This window comes from Mixophyes fleayi, chromosome 5, assembly GCF_038048845.1.
Source record: "Mixophyes fleayi isolate aMixFle1 chromosome 5, aMixFle1.hap1, whole genome shotgun sequence".
NCBI classification, from domain to species: Eukaryota; Metazoa; Chordata; class Amphibia; order Anura; family Limnodynastidae; genus Mixophyes; species Mixophyes fleayi.
This window is the reverse complement of record NC_134406.1, coordinates 23,036,302-23,058,843: the sequence shown is the minus strand read 5'-3', so window position 1 is coordinate 23,058,843 and position 22,542 is coordinate 23,036,302. Positions and strand designations below refer to the sequence as shown.

The window sequence follows — 22,542 nt, the reverse complement described above, 5'->3', positions numbered from 1 at the left end:
CTATAAATTATGTATTGAGAATTTTTAGACGACAGTATGCAGTAGAATGTCCTCTGGTTGTGTTGTATTGAATGGCGTAATGCAGATTCTCATTTGCGTGCACTGTACAAGTCTCAGTGCAAAGAGTGCTTTGGTTATTTTTTAAATCTATTTATTGATTCTTTATACTACCCTTGCTCTCCTATAGGTGCATTAGTTAATGATAGTACACATTCTCACTAGTGATACCCTCTGCTGTGTCTCATGATATGTCTTGCTCGCTCTGCAGCTTGAACATGCCAAGGCGGCACAGACAGAACTGGTGCGGGAATCCATCAAGAGGAAGCAGGAGACTACTGACCTGGTCAGATGCCAGGAAGAGCTTCAAGAAAGACTCAACGAGGAGGCCAGCGCCAGAGAGCACCTGGTCCTGGAACTCAGCAAAGCTGAAGGTATGTGCGGGAACATGGGACACGGCACAGATATAGGTCGTCAGTCGACCGCAGCCCAATGTTCACATATTCATATTGTCCTTTTTTAAGGCAGTGTTGTTGCTTTGGTTAATTCTTAATTACTTGAAGCATTTACGTTGTGTTGCTACTTGTTTGCAGCTTGCCTCTGTTAGTTTACATTCCCATTTTTCTTTTGTTTAAAAACACTAATGAAAATGTTTTTACTAGTGCTTTTATTAACATTTGGCGGTCACTGTAGGCTTCCCTAAATGTGTTTAAAAAAATGCAGCGCAAGTAAAACTGTAGATGGGTGTAGACTCCCAGCAGTGCTCCGTATCTTGGGCCCCAGAGATAGGCGCAAAGCAAAATAAAAAGAGCAAATTAGCACCTTAGCAAAATCATGTTGCACTGCAGGCAGGGGGGGTACATTGTGGGGACAGATTTACAGTTGGGAGTTGGCGTTCCCGGTTCAACTCTAAATTGCAGTAAAATTAATGCTGTCTGTTATTTGTGGTTTCTTTCTATTGAAAGCCTGGGATTGGTGCATTTGGTTACCAAAGTGCAAAAAAAAAAAGTGCACAAGAGTGGGGAACTTCAGATACTCCTCAAAAGAGGATGGACCTCTTTATTCCAACCACTGAGACCAAAAGGTCCCTTAAGGGGGACCGATGTATGGACCGCTGTTTGCCGAAACGGCTAGGCAAGTTTCCTTTTGCCTTGAAGTCAGGTGACTGTGTCCTGGGAGTGTTCAGGGGGGTGGGAACATCAGGACCACTCCACCCCTTTGATTGTGGGGAGGAGCTCATGAGAGTCTCCGCATCTAGCCAATACGTGAAGCAAATTGCAGCAAAAGAACAGTTGGAAAAAATGTGCTCGGTGCCTTACTCACTTATGGGGTTTTCCGTCCCCCAGTGGTTTTTGGGCAACCCTGGTCAGGATACCAAAGTAGCCTGTCCATGATCAGAGGGGTCACCACTCCCTTCTAGGACAGTATTATACTTGGTCTTAGCCGAAAGTCAGAGAAGCTGTCCAATATTTGATTGCTATGTGTAAAGCAGAACCGTATTTTCCTTGCATACAAAAATATAAATGAATACATTTGCACGCCTTACTTTGCAACTTTGCAACATGGTTTGTCCAGGAGAATTTTATTTTTTTTGCTTTGCTCCTAACACTAAATGCGGCCTCATGTTTACACAATATTAAAAATAAGAGTAAAACGTATGTAAAAACCACCAGAATTTTCAGCCGCCAGTTAAAACAAACTGCGCGACACCAGTGATTTTTACATTTTGTGTTGATGTGAACTACTTACACACTGCACTTCCCAGAGTTCAGGCCACAGTAATAATCATCCTTATAAAGGTTTCAGAGTTGTATTCATCCATGAATATGCATCTGTTTATCATTAATCAGATAATGTAGAGAGATCCTACAATCCTGCATTGATACCGGCTCTTGGGGACTTGCAGTGTCTGTCTGTGCTTTTAGGCCTCAGGGTAGAGAGTGCTTAGGAAACAAAGCTTATTGTACTTATTACATAGAGCAATATTGATCGTATCATATTCAAGCTGTACAAAAATATTCGTGCGCGGTGTTTGATCTCTGCTGTGTCTGACATTGAACAATACCTTGGAGTGCTGGCGTTTCCTATAGATACAAAGCATGAATAGTTCTAGTCCTCTTCAGATCCTATAGCCGTCTCCCCGTGTCTTGGCTCATTTCACATAGCAGCATTGAGTGTCCCTGTACTGTGGTTATGTGTAATCCCGGTAAAGAACCATTAGAGAATAGACATTGATTTCTTGCATTATGTACAAGAGCTATCCCAATACAGATGTCAACTATTCAAAGCTAAGGCATTTTGTTGGCTGAACTTATATATAGTCTGTCAATTGACTAGTGACATTAGTGAGGTAAGAGGTAGACTATGCCTCAGTGATGTTACTTGTTCCTAGTCAAATGATAAGCAGCATTCTAATGAATATTAATGTAACCCATAAATGTCTTCCTCCATTGTGTTTATACAACATATACTCTCTTCCTATTTCCTCGCACCTCTCTCCTCCTGCTGCCCTTATTTTCCTGGATTCCCCTCTCCCGAGCCCAAACCTTTCATGGGAAAGGTCTGCCGAGGATTAGTGCAGCTTAATTGTCTTTCTTGCATCACTTCCCATTTATTCTGTGTACAGTGCTGTGGATTACTATTACTTATTAAAAAAACAAACAATTCTATACCAAGCAGGTCTGGGAGCATTAAGTCAGAATTCTCTTTACAAGGACAAAAGATCAGGGTTGTATTGATCCCTGAATAGCTGGAATGCCGGTCTGAAGTGTTCAGTATTCTGAGCAGGCCCCAGGCTAACTGCGGATATAGAACATTGTGTGCACTACCAGACTTTTATCTATTGTGTTTAATGTAACAATCATTGTTTTCAGGACAATTTGATTTGTACGCTTAACGTTAGTATTTTATAATATATATGTGAATTTTGTGGTTTTCATGTAATTGGGCATTGTTATAGCACCGCCAAATGTACATTAGGGTGGAGCCACCGCCTATATGTAGTGGGGCCATACAATATTCAAAAGAATGCAGCGTATCCGTTTAGGAGCTAGGGACAGAATAGAGATTTGAATCCCTTTGTGCTTTAATGACTTCCCAAATTCCCAGTGAATTGATATGCTGCATATTATTAATAATATTATTATCCTCTATTAGTATAGTGTCACCGTATTACGATGTGCTTTCCTGAGAATATTAATCACTCACATCAGTCCCTGCCCTGTTACAGTCTAGATTCCCTATAACAATAATATTTGCGCTATTGTCCGTCTAGTCAGCAGCCAAAATTACCTATCAATATGTTTTTGTACTGTGGGAAGAAACCAGAGCACCCGGAAGAAAATCCACGCAAACATGGAAAACACATAGAAACTCCACACAGATAAGGCCTTTGTGCGATCTAACCCATGATCCTAGCGCATATTGATTCAGCCTAAAAAAGATGATGGCTTCCATTGCATGTAGAATATGAGCACACATTAAGGACGCCCTACTTGGGATGGTAGAATTTACCCTTATTATGATATTGCAGGAGTACTTGATTTGTTGTGGTTCTGCATCCATTATAATAAAATCCAGAAGGACGGTATTCTAGCGCTAATGAGCAGTGGGAATAAATGAAGTCTGTAAGTCACCTGGATATCTATTCAGGGTTGGGTATGGTCTATATAAATGCAGCCAATAAGGTGGAATGACAACACTTAATAAATTAATATACTTTTTCTATATATGAAATCTTGCTTGCCCAACATAATAAAATATAATAATCGTTAAACAATAAACATAGACATTAATCAAAATAAATGCACAATGGATGTGTACACGTTGATCAACAGCCACACTCGGAAAACAGCCATCAACTCGGCTGACTTAACATACACAGAGCAGTCTACTAACCTTCCTCTGGAGCGCTTAAAACGAGGATCTGTTTTTCAGTCCAGCAATATCGCAAGAACTTTGGGCGCCTCTGTCCCCTAAACCTGTCTATTCTTTTGTTACATTTTTGGAACTGTTAAAGTTATGTACGGACTTCAATATCAAGAATTAGCGATCTATTATTAGATTGTTATTTGATCAACGTGTACCCATCCATTGCGCATTTATTTTGGTTAATGTCTGATTAATGTTTGTTTACTGTATAACAATTATTATATTGTGCAGGCAAGATTTCATATATAGTAAAAGTATATTCACTTATTAAGGATTGTCATTCCACCTTATTGGCTGCATTTACGTAGGTCATATTCAACCTTGAATATCCAGGTGATTTACAGCCTTCATTTCCCCCCACTGCTCATCAGCGCTGAAACACCGCCCTTCTGGATTTATCATACAAGTTTGATCACCTTGTATATATAGTCCAGCAGCTTTGAAAGGACATGAGCTTATATCTGATTCAGTGCGCGTATCATTTGTTCCATTTATAATAAAATCCAGGTTTACTGATGAGAGGTAATCAAAAGGAACGACTGTGCTTTACATAAAACCACGCACTAATTCTCATTTTTTAGCCTATCAAATTCTTGATTTAGTTCTTACCTAGTTTGTAAATGAGAGGGTACAGACAGATTCAGCAGACATCCTAGTAGTGTAAAAAAAAATCGCTGACACTGTAAATTTGTGGGGAAAAATTGGATAACTAATGACAAAAAATTTTCTTATTGATTTTCACACATAGTTGGCAAAATTAATGTTTCTGACTTGAAAACACCGATATGGGTTGTTCCATCCAGTTTATTATGTAGTAATGTCATCTGATAGCTAGACATAGTATATAATACGTGGCAGTCTCTTACACTTCTCCAGACAGCCCTGTCAATTAAGGAATTTACTGCAGGGCAGATATGTGACAGATACAGTCTTATTACATGTGTGAAAATGTTCAAAACTCAGTTGCTTTTTCTGGATAAGTCAGCACAATTTACAGGACATTTCTGTTGTGACTGGCATCCTACAGATATACACTACATATCGTGTTTAATATACTGTGTTCCCACAGTTCTTTTATCGTTAGAAATACAATATAATCTGATGATAAAGAGAATGATTGTAAGTTCTCTAACTGGCTTTTAAATTGTTTTAGCTAATTATATATATTATTTTAATAGGTAGTTGTGAATCTTGTATGCAGACAGCTAACTAGCAGCCTAAATTCCATCCCAGTGTTTCAGTAGCATCTAATAGCAGATACCTGAAAGATCACAACATTTAATTTAAACTTAAGACCACTTTGTGGAATCATTTTCACAAGAATGCAGAAGTAAAAGGTAACCAGGCCGGGCTTCTCTGCACACGCCATACATTACTGTACTATTATAAATCAAAATGTTTCTTATTGTATCATTTCTGTTCTAGTTTCTCATTGCATCATTTCTATTTTAGTTGCGGTGAATCATCAGGGTGTCCCATTAACCCAAAATAGCTCAATAATACATTCATCACTTCTGTTTCTAAGTTTTAAATTTTATAATCTACTCAGCCAGCTGGCAAAACATTTCTGGGTGTTAAACCCCTGTCCTTTAGATCCAGATCAGACAGAACTTTCTACTGATCCTTTACAGTTTGGGAAAATAGATCTGCAAAATGTTACCTTGGCACAGCACAAAAAATATAACTTCTGTGTTTTCACAGATCACAAGTGATCTAGCGTGTATACGTTTACCTTGTATTTAGCGCCACTGATTCCGCAACGCTGTACAGAGACCTGGTTCACATCGGTCCCTGCCCCATTGGAGCTTACAGTCTAAATTCCCTAACTTACAGACAGAGAGAAACAGACTAGGGTCAATTTTAATAGCAGCCAATTAACCTATCAGTATGTTTTTGGAGTGTAGGAGGAAACCAGAGCACCCGGAGGAAACCCACGCAAACACGGGGAGAACATACAAACTCCATACAGATAAGGCCATGGTCGGGAATTGAACTCATGACCCCAGTGCTATGAGGCAGAAGTGCTAACCACTTAGCCACGTGCTGCCCAACAAGGGATTACTCTTCTGGCCGCACCATGTTGGAACTTAGCAGGCAGACTTCTCAGAAGGAAAGCCAAAGTAAAGGAATTGCAACTTAGCGGATGTTAACCCAGATCACTAGTGTCTCACAGCATTGGGGGTGGGGTCTGTTTGCAGTTTTTCAGTGTGAGGGTATCCCAAAAAAAAATAGTCAGAAAGAGTGAGCAGGGCCTAAATAATAGTTCAGGCTGCCGTAAGCTAATCCACTCTTAGCGCCCCGTCGCCATCCATGCCAGGCTAATACATGGTAGGTGAAAACAAACTCGTCCTTGATTTAAAATCCAGTACCCCCAATGTTTATGTTGCCGTGTTTTCAAAACTCGTCTCCATGTGGCTTTTCAAGAAACAGAACTAATTGATAAATGAATTCCATATCAAACACTGGAAAGTATAGCTACTTAGACGGGCTTTATACCTTCAGATGCCTTTCATTTCTTGTGCCCTCCAGCCACTTTGACTAAGTACGTTGCTTTACCTTTCTAGATTCCTTTTTCCTTTTCTGCCATGTCTGGAGAGCTCTTTGCCCATTGCATGTTGTTAATTTGTTTTGGCATTAGAAGAGAACATTGCAACCACAATGTACATTGTCAGAGGGATTCTGTATTATAGAAACAGTGTTTCCATAGAGGATATTGTAATAGTCAGCAGGTGTGAGAATCCTTCAGATAGAAGAGATGACAGCTGGAATTCAGAGACAATGCTGTAACCCTGTGGAGACTTGTTCAGTCAATATTTATCTGTGTTTAGTTATTAATAGCTGATATGCCTGCAGTATTAATTGCATGTAAACTGTGCAAGATCTTTCTCGTGCTTCTCAGATTCAATGAATTGTCAGGGCAGTAATGTTTGTTGTCCTTGGTGTCGTAGCAATAGTATGTATGAGGTATGTTTATAGAAGACCTGCATCATCTCTCTGCTGTCATTATAGGGACTGGTAATCATCCTTTCATCATCTATCAAAATATATTTTTCCATTTAAAGTAAGAGGAGTGAGGCTGTTAGATAGGGGAGCATGAATATTAGTGAAACTGAGAATATAGCCTATTAATGCACTAGAAACCAGTGACATCACTGAGAATGTAGCCTATTAATGCACTAGGAACCAGTGACATCACTGAGAATGTAGCCTATTACTACACTAGGAACCAGTGACATCACTGAGAATGTAGCCTATTACTACACTAGGAACCAGTGACATCACTGAGAATGTAGCCTATTACTACACTAGGAACCAGTGACATCACTGAGAATGTAGCCTATTACTACACTAGAAACCAGTGACATCACTGAGGTACTCAGAATTTAGCCTATTACTACACTAGGAATCGGTGACATCACTGAGAATGTAGCCTATTACTACACTAGGAACCAATGACATCACTGAGGTACTGAGAATGTAGCCTATTACTACACTAGAAACCAGTGACATCACTGAGAATGTAGCCTATTAATACACTAGGAACCAGTGACATCACTGAGGTACTGAGACTGTAGCCTATTACTACACTAGGAACCAGTGACATCACTGAGAATGTAGCCTATTACTACACTAGGAACCAGTGACATCACTGAGAATGTAGCCTATTACTACACTAGGAACCAGTGACATCACAGAGAATGTAGCCTATTAATACACTAGGAACCAGTGACATCACTGAGAATGTAGCCTATTACTACACTAGAAACCAGTGACATCACTGAGAATGTAGCCTATCACTACACTAGGAACCAGTGACATCACTGAGAATGTAGCCTATTAATACACTAGAAACCAGTGACATCACTGAGAATGTAGCCTATTACTACACTAGAAACCAGTGACATCACTGAGGTACTGAGAATTTAGCCTATTACTACACTAGGAATCGGTGACATCACTGAGAATGTAGCCTATTACTACACTAGGAACCAATGACATCACTGAGGTACTGAGAATGTAGCCTATTAATACACTAGAAACCAGTGACATCACTGAGACTGTAGCCTATTACTACACTAGGAACCAGTGACATCACTGAGAATGTAGCCTATTACTACACTAGGAACCAGTGACATCACGGAGAATGTAGCCTATTAATACACTAGGAACCAGTGACATCACTGAGAATGTAGCCTATTACTACACAAGAAACCAGTGACATCACTGAGAATGTAGCCTATTACTACACTAGGAACCAGTGACATCACGGAGAATGTAGCCTATTACTACACTAGGAACAAGTGACATCACTGAGAATGTAGCCTATTACTACACTAGAAACCAGTGACATCACTGAGAATGTAGCCTATTACTACACTAGGAACAAGTGACATCACTGAGAATGTAGCCTATTACTACACAAGAAACCAGTGACATCACTGAGAATGTAGCCTATTACTACACTAGGAACCAGTGACATCACTGAGAATGTAGCCTATTACTACACTAGAAACCAGTGACATCACTGAGGTACTCAGAATTTAGCCTATTACTACACTAGGAATCGGTGACATCACTGAGAATGTAGCCTATTACTACACTAGGAACCAATGACATCACTGAGGTACTGAGAATGTAGCCTATTACTACACTAGAAACCAGTGACATCACTGAGAATGTAGCCTATTACTACACTAGGAACCAGTGACATCACTGAGAATGTAGCCTATTAATACACTAGGAACCAGTGACATCACTGAGGTACTGAGACTGTAGCCTATTACTACACTAGGAACCAGTGACATCACTGAGAATGTAGCCTATTACTACACTAGGAACCAGTGACATCACGGAGAATGTAGCCTATTAATACACTAGGAACCAGTGACATCACTGAGAATGTAGCCTATTACTACACTAGAAACCAGTGACATCACTGAGAATGTAGCCTATTACTACACTAGGAACCAGTGACATCACTGAGAATGTAGCCTATTAATACACTAGAAACCAGTGACATCACTGAGAATGTAGCCTATTACTACACTAGAAACCAGTGACATCACTGAGGTACTGAGAATGTAGCCTATTAATACACTAGAAACCAGTGACATCACTGAGACTGTAGCCTATTACTACACTAGGAACCAGTGACATCACTGAGAATGTAGCCTATTACTACACTAGGAACCAGTGACATCACGGAGAATGTAGCCTATTAATACACTAGGAACCAGTGACATCACTGAGAATGTAGCCTATTACTACACAAGAAACCAGTGACATCACTGAGAATGTAGCCTATTACTACACTAGGAACCAGTGACATCACGGAGAATGTAGCCTATTACTACACTAGGAACAAGTGACATCACTGAGAATGTAGCCTATTACTACACTAGAAACCAGTGACATCACTGAGAATGTAGCCTATTACTACACTAGGAACAAGTGACATCACTGAGAATGTAGCCTATTACTACACTAGAAACCAGTGACATCACTGAGAATGTAGCCTATTAATACAATAGGAGTCAATTCCATCACACAAAGTTTCTTAGTTTTGTCTCTACTGAATTAATTGGCTACATTTATCATGAATCTTATTTCAGCCTACAGCATGGCTGCCTCCGCTGTGTGTATATGAGAGTTGTTCTTTAATAAACCATGATGGCATTATGGCAAAAACATCTTTTTAATCTCAGATTCATGATGAGTTGAGTCTGTTGTGACTGCTCTAGAGACTTATTGTTATAGGTGATTTTATTGTGTCACATCTCTATATGTGTGAAACACCCCAGGTTTAAAGATTTCACCTTTATTTCTTTACTGGTTTCCCCAGACTTAAGCTAGGTACACACTACACTGTTTTCATCCAATAATCGGCTCAAACAGCCGACATACGACCGCTCGTTCAAAAGTCGGGTCAGTGTGTACAGTGACACGATGGTGGAAAGTCTGCCCAAATGGACGATTATCTCCTCATTTGGTTGGTCGTACCGTTTAATATTTTCGGTCCAATCTCGTTTCCGCTGTGTAGTGTGTATAAACTTCTGACCGATCCACAACAGTGAGTACGAAATTATAGTCATTGCTCACGACAACATGGCTGTAAAAAGTCGCTAAAGGGACGTCCGCTTTTCCCTTTATCGTCCTAAACAAGGCTAGTCTGTATGCAGTCCATGGACCGAGCGATCGGATCATCGATCGCATGTAAAATCGCTCTGCATAAAAAGTTAGTCGAAATTTCTGTAGTGTGTACCCAGCTTTACTCCTGATATTACGATCTAATGAGGCCAGGATATAGTCATGGCGACCTTCGGTTAATTGGCAGACTATTTTGCTGACCCTATTTTGAAGTGATTACAACCACTCTGCTCTTTGTCACTCAGATCTGTGTTCCAACAACATGAATATGCATCAGTTATGCTGATTAACTCTACTCAATGGGAGTTTAGTGCCTGGGTCAGAAGTTTCTCTAAAAAATTGTATTTGTGTTGCTTTATGTCATTTAAAGTGTCAAACTTTATAAACAATCCTCACACTGTAGAATCAGTAATAATGACTCGTCCCACTTTCCCCTTGCACCCTCCAGGCCTCCTCGATGGGTACACGGACGAGAGAGTCTTTCTTGAAAAGCAGCTGCAGGAAAAGAGTGATCTGATCCGGCATCTTGAACAGGAGCTACACAGTACAGGTAACCGATTACAGGAACTGGTGCAGGAGCGGGAGCAGATGGAAGAGGAGAGAGAGCTGCTCGCCCGTCAGAAGCACGCCCTGAAAGCCGATGCAGCACCTGCTGAGCAGCGTACGTACCATAAAACTTTATTATACCTGTCATTCTGTGTATATTGTCACATTATTACACACTGCCATCCTATAACATGTGCCAGAGCCACACCAGACACCGGAGAGGCAGGGTGCACAATCACCAGAATTGTATCATTGACCTTTGTACAGTCACCAGTATGACTGTCTAATACAAGACTATTACCATATCATTCATTAGTAACACAGAGACACTGTAATCAGCTGTCTCCTCTCAGAAGGGGGTTCTGTTATTGAGTAATATTACACTGTAATAATAAATTAACTCTGTGCTAAGGAAAGTTCACATATTTAAAAAAAGAGATATTTCGGATTATTGTCCCTCTTTTAACAACAGCTGGGAGTGTTCATTATTATTCTTTTTATCAGATGTTTAAAGTTGATATTATTTTCTTTCGCTTTAGTTTAACAAAGCACCGCACATGCAAATATATATCGAATTTGTACACTACTCCTAAAGTTCAGCATGAAGTTACTTTAGCCATTGCTTGAGACAATAGTGCTGTTAGATAGTGGTGTAATAAGGCCACATTCAGACTTGGTGCTCTCCTCTACATTAGTAACTTTGCATCTCATGTGCTCATGTTCCTCTATCCAACACTCAGTTCTGTTATATATTTACTGGGAAATGTAACAAAAAATTCAATTAAAAATGTAATAAGTTAATCAATTTTGTAATGAATTATTGCATTGTAGCACATAGTAACATTACCTCATAGGGGTAGAATTATCAAGCTGCGGGTTTAAAAGAGTGGAGATGTTGCCTATAGCAACCAATCCAATTCTAACTGTCATTCTATAGAATGTTCTAAATAAATAACTAGAATCTGATTGGTTGCTAAAGGCAACATCTCCACTCTTTCAAACCCATAGTTTGATAAATTTACCCCATAGTCTTTTGACAGTTCTAGAATATATATAATGTGTGTCGTAACCAGAAATTCAGCTCGCGGTCTCTGCAAGAGGCTTCCACAGCACAACATACTGATAATAACATATCCTGTTCACAAGAATATCCCCCTGCTGTGTCTTACGGCAGCCTCTTGCAGAAACACGGCAAATGTTTGTTCTGCTAAGAGCTCCATTATTCCTGTCAACTCATGTAAACCTTTATAATAGTTATATGGGCAGTTTGAGAATTTGTAGGGCAATTTGTAAATTTAAGCAACTGTGATAATACCTTATAGTTCTCTTGACGATCTGTTAAACCCTTTACTCTTCTCATTTACATTTTCCCATGGTTACAACAATCATTTGCTTTTTACGGGTTCTGTGTTCTAAAAGATGTTGACAACCAGACGGATATTTAATATTTTGCTCACTAATGACAGTGCACATTCTAAATGTGTGTCTTTATAAATACAAACTGTGTGTTCTTATCTCCATGAGGTATTAAATGAAAATGTTCACCACCCATAGCCAAGATGCTGCAAGTAGAAGAACTAATATGCTAATCAGCCAGACTAATATGCTAATCACTATGCTGGGCAGCGCTCTGTCTCTTCATTAACGCCCCCACACCACATAAGCTCTATAGGCTAGCAAGGAGAGCTGAGGGTGCTGATGTATCCCCACAGGGCAGACTATGAAGAGACTCTGCTGTACCTAGCTGAATGATTAGCATACTTAAAATACCCCTTCCAGGGTGAACAGAGCTGTGGAATTATTTTTAGCATTTAATTATAGTCTCTAGTTATTTAGAAGCTCCTTTATGATTTTCTTTCTGTCTAAGCTCATAAATAATGTAAGACTTCGGTCTTACCTGTACGTGTGTTTTTTCTTTAAATCTCCCTGTATGTGTATTTTTTATTTTTTTTATTTTAATGTAAAGTTTTGTTTTGTTCTTGGAGTATGACATGTTGTGTAACGTGAGCAGAGCCCCCCGCGCTCATCCTCCAGAGCAGGTAAGACCGTCAATGTGACAGGTCCAGGTAAAGACAGGGATAAAAATCCGTACCGGGTCAGTCCCCCCAGTCTTGGTGTTATGATGATGTTATCTGGATCTGTGCATTGCGTACAGCTTGATATTCTCATGTATTATTTGCTTAGTTTAGCAGTCAGCACATTACTTCTGTCATAATTCACCTCCTCTTCTCCCCTGTGCTGCACTCTCTCCTCTCCAGTATTGTCACATTGTAGAAGAACTGTAGACGGCATGTGAATTACTCTGCATTTGTTTTGTTCTCTATTCTCCCAGGCTTAGTAGAAGCTGCAGTCGTTGCAGCTCCCAAAGAAGGTGTGTTTGTATCCCGCATGGCCAGCCTTTAATCGGGTGTTTATTGGCACAGATTGGGAATGAATTAATCCTACGGCTTTTCGGGCTTCTGCACTCTAAAACCTTGCACTAACCAATACTCGCTTGCCACTGCTAAATTACCAACTTCTAGACTCTTCTACTTAACCACTTCCCTTGTGGTGTTACAGACCCCTTTGGCTAGCAAGGGGTTAATCTCTGATCTCTTATTAACATCCGCATCCATTGACGTGAATAACCATCATCTTATCCATCAACCAAACAATCACCGCTATCCAGTCACTTTCCTCCCTTTATCACTCCTGATTCATAAACCTGTCCCAAAACCTCCAAAATCATTGATTTTTATTTTGGTTTATTATTATTTTATTTCGGATCAATGACCCTTCCGTGATCACTGTCTACCCCTTCCGTAAGATGATGGTACTAGGCAGGGCTTGCTGAAAGAACAATTAAAAAAATAAATTGCATTTATATGTGGTGATTTTTCTTTTCATTTGACTATTTCACATTAATCATCTTTGTGACGGTTGTCTTTCCTTTGTAAAAGAAACCGGTGAGAGTTTGCGGTTTGTTACCGGCACCAAATCGTGAAAAGTATAACACTGTAACAGCACCCGGTGCCCTGGGCTCACGTGGTGCCTGTCAACATGCTTGGGAAAAACATTGGATGTTCAATATTGACATATTGGAAGATAACAAGTACATGTGAATAGTATAAAATATTTTGGATCAATCTTTTCTTTATTTTAATTCTAATGAAGTTTAGCTTAAAAAAAACCCGGTTTCTGTGGCTACGTTATTACGTAGATTAGTAAATTTGGCCACCGTGACCATAGGGGCGGGTATCTTGTGCACTTTGACTTTGAAATGTAACACTCGTGTGGTTCTAAAGCATTGATGGTCAACCTGATACACCTCAAGGGCCGCATGATCCGGCCCTCTAACCTTCTGAAGGGCCGCACGTCACCCTTAATCTCCGTAATAAGTTAAAACCATACATTTAATCAAATAAAGTAATGATATATGGAAAGGCATATTAAACATGTGTTACAAGCTATAGCAAATATGTCAGAAAGCAGGAAGAAGCTGAGGCTACAAGTGAAGACTCAGAGGGCCACATGCGGCCCTAGGGCCGTCTGTTGTCCATCACTGTTCTCCAGTTACCACCGACATTGGTCCATTAAAGAGACCATATTGTTCAGTTTACCTAAAATTGGCTAGAAAATAGCACAACTGTTAAACGTGTGTTCCTGGTTTATTCCGATATGTCAATCCAATCCAATATTTTTCTTAACGTGAGCGTATGGTTCATGGAGACACTGTGATTGGTAATCATCCCCCCCTGAATAGCAACTGATGAGATCTCTGTGACCTCCCTGAACAGAGCTGCTAGAAGAGACCGAGAAGCTGTTTAAGGAGAAAATCGAGGTTCAGCGTCAGGCTGAGAAGGACTCTGGAGACCTCCACAAACAAGTGAAAGTGATGGAGGTTGAGCTGGAGGAGCAGGTGAATCGTTACACGGAACTGGAACAAGAGAAAAATGCTGATCTGGAGGACCTGCGCCAGAAGAACATCTCCCTGGAGAAGCAGCTGGAGAAGACACGCAGGTTCTTAGATGTAAGTGCATGGGGAGATTTACCTGATATTTTACATCTATGTTACTCCTTTACAAGTATTGTTTATTTTTCTTGGCTTATTTATTTGGAGTACTTTTCTATAGCACATTTAATGAGTATGTGACTTATGGCCTGGAAAACCTGACCATGCCTAAATCCGGGCCAGTGAATCAGGAGTCTACAGTGGGAAAAATGCATTTTTAGGGGGTTGACATAAATGGGATTTTAAGTTAAATATTTCACGTTGGTATTTCCACGACGGGTGAACTGAGGTTATGATTGTTGGTATTTATGAGTGAATTCGTGTCCCAAGAACAGTTTTGTGTGTGCTGGAATGAGCACAGTGTCTGTACAGAGTCCTAAATAACAAATCAATCTCAGAAATTTTAGCAGTCGATACATCCTCTAGTATCGGATACATCATATCACAACCGAGCCAGGAAAGAAATGGAGTATTTGATCAATTTCATTTTTATTTATTTTTTAAAATTCTTTATTTAGTGAGAAAACAACAAGTAGAATACCAACACCACAATACTTTGAAAAATATGAATATACAGGATGCTTCCTCATTAGGTTTATGAGTTATATGTTTGGAAAGCGGGGAGGGGGAAAGGATCAGAGATGAGGGAAGGAGGTAGAGGGGGGGAGAGATAAAAAAAAAGGGAGGGGGGAGTAGGAAAGTCACTAATAACATTGAAAATATAGCTGCTGACAATACGTGCAACACATCTGAGGACATATGCCCCATGCAGTTAAAGATCAAGGGGGGGTGGGGTAAATAAATTGGTGACTATGCACAGTGATGTAACAGTGCCACCCAGTGGCTAGGTTATCAATAGACATGGTAAAAAAACTACTTTCAATATCACAACCAATAATTATTGACTTTGTATTGTACCCATAACCACAGCTCTGTGAGGCAGCGATGCTAACCACTGTGCTACCGTGCTGCCCACAGCATCTTTCAAACATGATGTTACTCTTGTTTTACTCTGTCTGAGCATTACAAACTATAACTCCATAGGATTCATTAAAAGTAAGTCTTCAAGTGTAACATAGTAAAAAAAGAGATACTAATGTACATGCGTAATTAAAGTCCTCGTCTACAAGTGAGTCATTTGTAGATTTTTCGTATTGTAGTTTTCAATCTCAAGAGAAGAATCAGTGAATATTAATGTGACACTTGATTAGATTAATGACAGTTTGTAGAGACTTGCTGTTGTCAGTGAGTCAGGTGTCATACACTAATCTTATTATTGTTGTTTACTGGAGCACACAAGCTGTCTTCGGCCTATGTGGTGTTTGTTGTTATGTTAAAATAGCAAAAACACATATAAACGGCATTGAGTTATTGTATGAATTTAATATGCATTTTGTATGTGTGCTTCTTAAACCTGTTTAGGACAAAACAGGAGGTTGTTAGATAGTTCAAGCCAAATACATGTGACAGTACATATGTGGATGCTTCTTAAACACACCTCATTGTGTTTAAAATTCTCTCCCGTTGAAATGAATGTAAGTTTTGAACTGCCACAATGAGCGTTAGAACCCTGAAATGTAAAAAATGAAGCTTTCCAAAATAAACACACAGCAGCGCCACACCACCGAAATGTGAAAACACAAATACTTATGATGATTTTTATGTTTAAAGTAATTTACATGCACTTTACTTGTGTTAGACACACATCTTAAATACAAGTTTGTTACACCAATTATTATTATTATTATTATTATCATTTATTTGTTAGGCGCCACAAGGTTTCCGCAGCGCTGCACATAGTACAAACAGTAGACTATACAGGGTATAACAGTACAGAACAATAAACAAAAGTACCAATACTTCAGAAACTCCAGGCAGGCAGATGCAATAGACACGGAGCAGAAGAACAGGTAAGGAGACAGGAGGGAAGAGGGCCCTGCTCAAGCGAGCTTACATCCTAAGGGAGGGTTAAACAGACCAGGCACAAGAGGAGCCAGTTGAGGGAATGGGAGAGAGGGGAGAATGAGCGGAGGAGATAGGGGTTAAGTGGATGGGTGGTAGGCTTTGAGAAAGAGGTGAGTTTTGAGTGCACGTTTGAAGGAGCACAGAGTAGGAGAGAGGCGGATGGAGCGAGGGAGGTCATTCCAGTGAAGGGGGGCTGCACGGGAAAAGTCCTGGATTCTGGAATGGGAAGAGGTGATCAGAGTGGAGGAGAGGCAGCGGTCATTGGCCGAGCGCAGGGAGCGGGTGGGAGTGTGAATGGAGAGGAGGTTAGAGATATAAGGGGCAGTAGAGTGGGAGAGAGCCTTGTAAGTGGTGGTGAGGAGTTTGAAAAGGATTCTGTAGGGGAAGGGGAGCCAGTGTAGGGCAAGGCAGAGAGGGGAGGCAGAGGAGGAGCGGCGTGGGAGGTAGATGAGTCTTGCGGCCGCATTGAGTATAGAGCGGAGGGGGGAGAGACGGGAGTGGGGGAGGCCGGTGAGGAGGAGGTTGCAGTAATCCAGGCGGGAGATGATGAGTGCGTGTATGATGGTTTTGGTGGCCTCCTGAGAGAGAAAGGGACGGATGCGGGCAATGGCCGATATCTACCTAGCCTTCTACTGAGTGTCTGTATGTCATTGTACCTCAGGAACAGGCTGTTGATCGGGAACACGAGAGAGATGTGTTTCAACAGGAGATCCAGAAACTCGAACAGCAGCTTAAAATGCCACAAAGACATCAACCTGTCAATGATCATCAAAGCAATGAGGTATGATATAATGGAGGCGTGATGTAATGGAGACGGCTGAGCGGATATACATGAGTATGCATCCTATGAACTCATTGGGGACCAGTGAGTACATTGAGGCACGAGGCACATGGTTTCTGTATTTTCTTTATTTCTTTTGTTGGGACTAGAGGATTCACCCTTCTTTGTGCATGTACTTCTCTATAAACTTTTATAGGGTAAACCATCAATTTAGCCCCTCTTTAAATGTACAGTACATACAATAAAGCCCTATGCCAATGTGTATAAAAATACTTATTTTCTTTGTAACTATCGTGCCTTGAAAAAGTCTTCATCCCCAGCCACAGGTTCTGATTTGTTGGCACTGATCCACAAAGTAGTGAGTACCAGGTCACAGCAATATATGTATTTCAAAACCATTCCACTAATTACTACACCTGGAAAAGCAGAAATGATCAAACTTAAATAAGTATACATCATGGCATCCTCAAATGTGTTACATCATTACACTGGCTCCACCAGTGTAAGAAATCAGTGGATCACCTGGTGTCAGCTATTTAGTAAATATTAGTACCCCTCTCGTTGTGAGGTCCTATAGCATGATTGAGACATTCCAAAAATAAGCTTCAAAATGTAGATGAACGAACACTTCAAACAAGAATATAGAGAGGCAGTCAATGCCGTCCATTGTACTGCAGTGACCGATGTTTGAAACTGCAGCCACCCTGCTTAGGTCAGATCCCCTAATCTTAGTCATTGGGCAAGAAGGGCACTTATTCCAGAAGCTGCCGCAAAGGAGCCGTGTAGGAAGTAAAATAGTGTAATTGAATGACATGGCCGCATCAAGCTCCACTGCGGGACCACCAGAAAGGCTGGGTGTGGGGGTCCGACCCGGGAAGTGGCTTAAAATAAACATCCTTGAGTGACCCAGAGTCCTGACTTTAGTAATCTGTGTAAACCTTAAATGTGCTGTTTTTTTTGCTGCTCCCCAACTTATTTGACCCAGATAGAGGAATGGGCAAACAAGGCTTCATTTCTTGTATTCAAAGATAATAGAGATGTATCCAAATAGACAAATGAGTGTACTAGCTGCCAGAGGTGGTCCAACAAAGTTTTGCTTAATAAGTTAATGATGGTATTTTAGTTTTTTTTTTTTATTGCTCTATGATATATTATTATCTTTCTCTTTTTTTGGAATTGCAGAAAAAAATAACACATGGGAAATTGAGATGTGATCTATTTTTGGACAGGTCATCCTACATTCTTATGTTGTCACACTTCTCATGAAAACCATGTAGTATTACCATTCAGTTCATAGGCTTTTGACATGGAGGTTGCTTCAGCCAATGAATTGCTGCTTCATGTATATTTTGTCTTTAAGTGCTCTTTAAAGTTTTATTAAATTTGTCCTTTCCAGTTGGAAAAGCTGGAAAACAATCTAAAAGAAAAGACGGACAAGTGCAGTGAACTGGTACTGTGCAAGGAGCAACTTCAGCGGGATGTGCTGGAGAGAAACGAGGAGATAGAAAAGCTGGAGTGCAGGATCCGGGAGCTGGAGCAAGCTCTGATTATCAGCGCTGACAGTCTACAGAAGGTAAGGAGACGGATCCCGCTCTCCTGACGATTCCATCTATCTAGACAGGGGTCAGGGAACATTTTTACCTTTTACCCACAAATATATTTAGATACGCCGACGTTACCCCCTTGATATGAAAGGAAGGAAATCATATATTATTAATTATTGTAATTCAAAATTTTATTGAATCTATTCAAAATTTCTTTCAAAGCTTCAACTTCAAAACTTCAGGTTTTGGAGAAATGATGTTGCTTCATTTTTGATACAAGAGCATCAATATTGGGGCATTTTGATGTCAGAGCAATTTGGATACAGTCTTCAGCGTCCAATCGATTTCTCTGCTTTGTTTTTATGTTTGTTAGAGTGGAAAATCCTTGTTCGCAAAGGTAGGTTGTTGCAAAAGGCAGCAACTTTTTGACTGCCTCCTCATGTGCAATTTTGAATGCCTTTGCAGCTGTTGACATCCAAAAATATGACAGATCTGCTTTGTTTTCAAATGCAACAAGTGCGTCATTATTGCATCGAAGCTCAAGAAGTGCCTCTGCCAACCCTTGAGGCTCTTCTGGTACAACAGCAATTTCACATCTAAAGGGGTCTACAATCCAACTGACAGCATGTGGATCGGCAGCATTACCCCCAGGAATTTCATTTTTACCCCATTTGGGGTAATTTACCCCTGTTGCCTGACCACTGACCTAGAACATGGCATCAGAAGACCTGTTTATACATCGCTATTTCAGCAGTTTGGTGGGAAGATGTTTCCTGAGCTTCGTCATTTTATCTTTACGTGCTTTATCTGGTATTACTGAGCTGCTGGTCTGGACCTTTTCTATGCAATAACCATCACTCTGAATTTCATGACTTAGGTGGAGGAAAGAAGGACGTCTATCGTCATTGGTGTAAAGGGAGAGATGCCTCTTGAAGCACAACTCCAGGTGGAGAGAGAAGCAATAGACAGAAAAGAAAAAGAGGTGACATTGTCTATTTATACATCGTATATTCACCCATTAAAGCGTTTCCCATTGGTAGGTCAGAGAAACCTTTTACCATCATAGTACTATGTCATCTCACTTACCTAATAAAGGAGATGCCCGGTAACCATTCTCTCACTCCTTCCATAGTTCTCTTGGGTCTGAGTGATTAAGGAAAGTAAGGCAAAAAAAGGAGTAAATGTTCTCTGGCACAAACCATGTTACACTGCAAGGGGTGTACATTAGTTTATTATTTTGCACCTTGGTTAAACACTGGCTGTTTTTTCATGTAGCACACAAATACCTGATAGATTTATATTTACACTGAAATTTAACGTTGATCTAGGACAGTGTTGGCTAACCTGTGACACTCCAGGTGTTTGTGAAACTACAAGTCCCAGCATGCTTTGCCAATATATAGCAGCTTGTTGCTGGAAGGGTATGCTAGGACTTGTAGTTTCACAAACACCTGGAGTGTCACAGGTTAGCCAACACTGTTCTAGGACATGCCCTTCCCCAACTATAAATCTGTCCCCACATTTAAAATTTACCTCCCCCTCCAATGCAACATGGTTTTGCCCGGGTGTAAAGTTACTCATTTTTATGCTTTGCTTTTCTTAATGACTCAGGCCCTAGATGTGGACTGATGAGATTTGGATAAGATATATATAGAAGGGTTAGAGTTCTGGGTAATGGATCAAGAGCGATATCTTATCACCACTTTGTTTTCACATTCTGGTCTCCCAGGTCACAAACCTGGTGGAGCAGCTGGAGCAGTTCAGGGAGGAGCTGGAGAATAAGAACGAGGAGGTCCAGCAGCTTCACATGCAACTAGAGATCCAGAGGAAAGAGTCTGCCACCCGGCTGCAGGAACTGGAGCAGGAGAATAACGTTCTGAAGGTGAGAGGAGATCACGGCCATGTCTCCACTTGGGGTTAGGTGATAAGAAAATATATTCTGTTGTCTGAAATGACACTTTGTCCTCAGCCTAACCCCTTGTGTAAACACACCTTACAGGGAATGATCATCATCATCATCACCATTTATTTATATAGCACCACTGATTCTGCAGCGCTGTACAGAGACCTCACTCACATCAGTCCCTGCCCCATTGGAGCTTACAGTCTAAATTCACACACACGCACACACACACACGCACACACACACACACACACGGACTAGGGTCAATTTTTTGATAGCAGCCAATTAACCTACCAGTATGTTTTTAGAGTATGGGAGGAAACCGGAGCACCCGGAGGAAACCCACGCAAACACGGGGAGAGCATACAAACTCCACACAGATAAGGCCATGGTCGGGAATTGAACTCATGACCCCAGTGCTGTGAGGCAGAAGTGCTAAGCACTTAACCACCATGCTGCCCTAATGATAATATACAAGTCATTAGTGGCAGTCACATGAACTTGACACATATTCAATATCGGAGTATTATGAAATGAATGCCAACAATCCAGCTACTCGGTACGCCCACTGGCAACCAGATCATTGGCAGTTTGCCCACATACAGTACTGATTAGTGAGTTTGGTTAAAAATACCAAAATTGACTACCAAAATCTGTGTGAGGATAACGTTAGGTTGGGATTTAAAGTATATGAAACTCATTTACTTTTTCAGCTTAAATTCTACAACATTATAGCATGTGGCTCATGTACCTCTACCTGGGTCTGTGCACAATTGTGGGTTGAGCTTAATCTCTATACATGATTTGTTTGCCATAAGTGATGATATGCTGATGAATTATCATCCACAAAGGAGTCATAACATCAACATTTGGGATGAATTGTTAATCGTGCACAATGGGTTGTTCATGCGTTTGTATCTGTAATATGACTCGGACATAGATTCTGACCTAAAATGTTTGTTTTTGTTTTACGTATCTCAGGAAGGAATCGAAAGCCCACAACATGAACATCAAACGTCACCAGAAAATGTGAAGGAAATATTGTTATCGAATGACCAGGAAATTGTTCTCCTTAACGAGCAGATAGTAAAATCACAGACACATCTTGAGGCTGCATCATATAACAAGGTAATGTGCACTTGCAACTGCTCCACTTTCTATATATATATATATATATATATATATATATATATATATATATATATATATATATATAGCAAATCAATATTGGGGATAAAACAACTATAATGAAAATGCAGTTTATCGCCTCACTTGGAACTAGTGACATCACTCAGTTATTAAAGCAGCACGCTTATAGTTTTTGGTTCGGCTCATTAGCTCCCTCCACTATCTGTAAGTAACAGGTCCTCTTTAACTAACAACAAGAATATAAGTTGTGCTGTCTGATTGAGAAGTGGAGTAGAATTAGTTAAACATCACTTTCACCTGCTATAAATTAATGCAGTGTGACTGGTGACCGGAGTTCCGGGGAAGGTTGAGAGAGACGAGTTCCTAGGCTGTTGTCGCATAAGACCTGGGGCCTGATTCATTAAGGATCTTAACTTAAGAAACTTCTTATTTCAGTCTCCTGGACAAAACCATGTTACAATGCAAAGGGTGCAAATTAGTATTCTGTTTTGCACATAAGTTAAATACTGACAGTTTTTTCATGTAGCACACAAATACTTGATAGCTTATTTGTACACTGAAATTTAAAGTTGATATTTGTGTGCTACAT

The 22,542-nt window shown here is 40.3% G+C and overlaps 1 protein-coding gene across 6 annotated transcripts in view; it reads left to right on the top strand.

Moving 5' to 3' along the window:
- AKAP9 (A-kinase anchoring protein 9) overlaps window positions 1-22,542 on the top strand; it is a 161,735-nt gene that overhangs the window by 114,478 nt on the left and 24,715 nt on the right. For 5 of the 6 annotated variants that reach the window (XM_075211837.1, XM_075211836.1, XM_075211832.1 and 2 more), the window contains 9 exons: window positions 269-431; window positions 10,523-10,735; window positions 12,953-12,991; window positions 14,397-14,629; window positions 17,238-17,357; window positions 18,754-18,930; window positions 19,779-19,883; window positions 20,631-20,783; window positions 21,786-21,932. In XM_075211837.1, the coding sequence (XP_075067938.1) occupies window positions 269-431; window positions 10,523-10,735; window positions 12,953-12,991; window positions 14,397-14,629; window positions 17,238-17,357; window positions 18,754-18,930; window positions 19,779-19,883; window positions 20,631-20,783; window positions 21,786-21,932 (1,350 nt within the window). The remainder of the gene's footprint in view (window positions 1-268; window positions 432-10,522; window positions 10,736-12,952; window positions 12,992-14,396; window positions 14,630-17,237; window positions 17,358-18,753; window positions 18,931-19,778; window positions 19,884-20,630; window positions 20,784-21,785; window positions 21,933-22,542) is intronic. The other variant, XM_075211833.1, reaches the window with a different exon arrangement.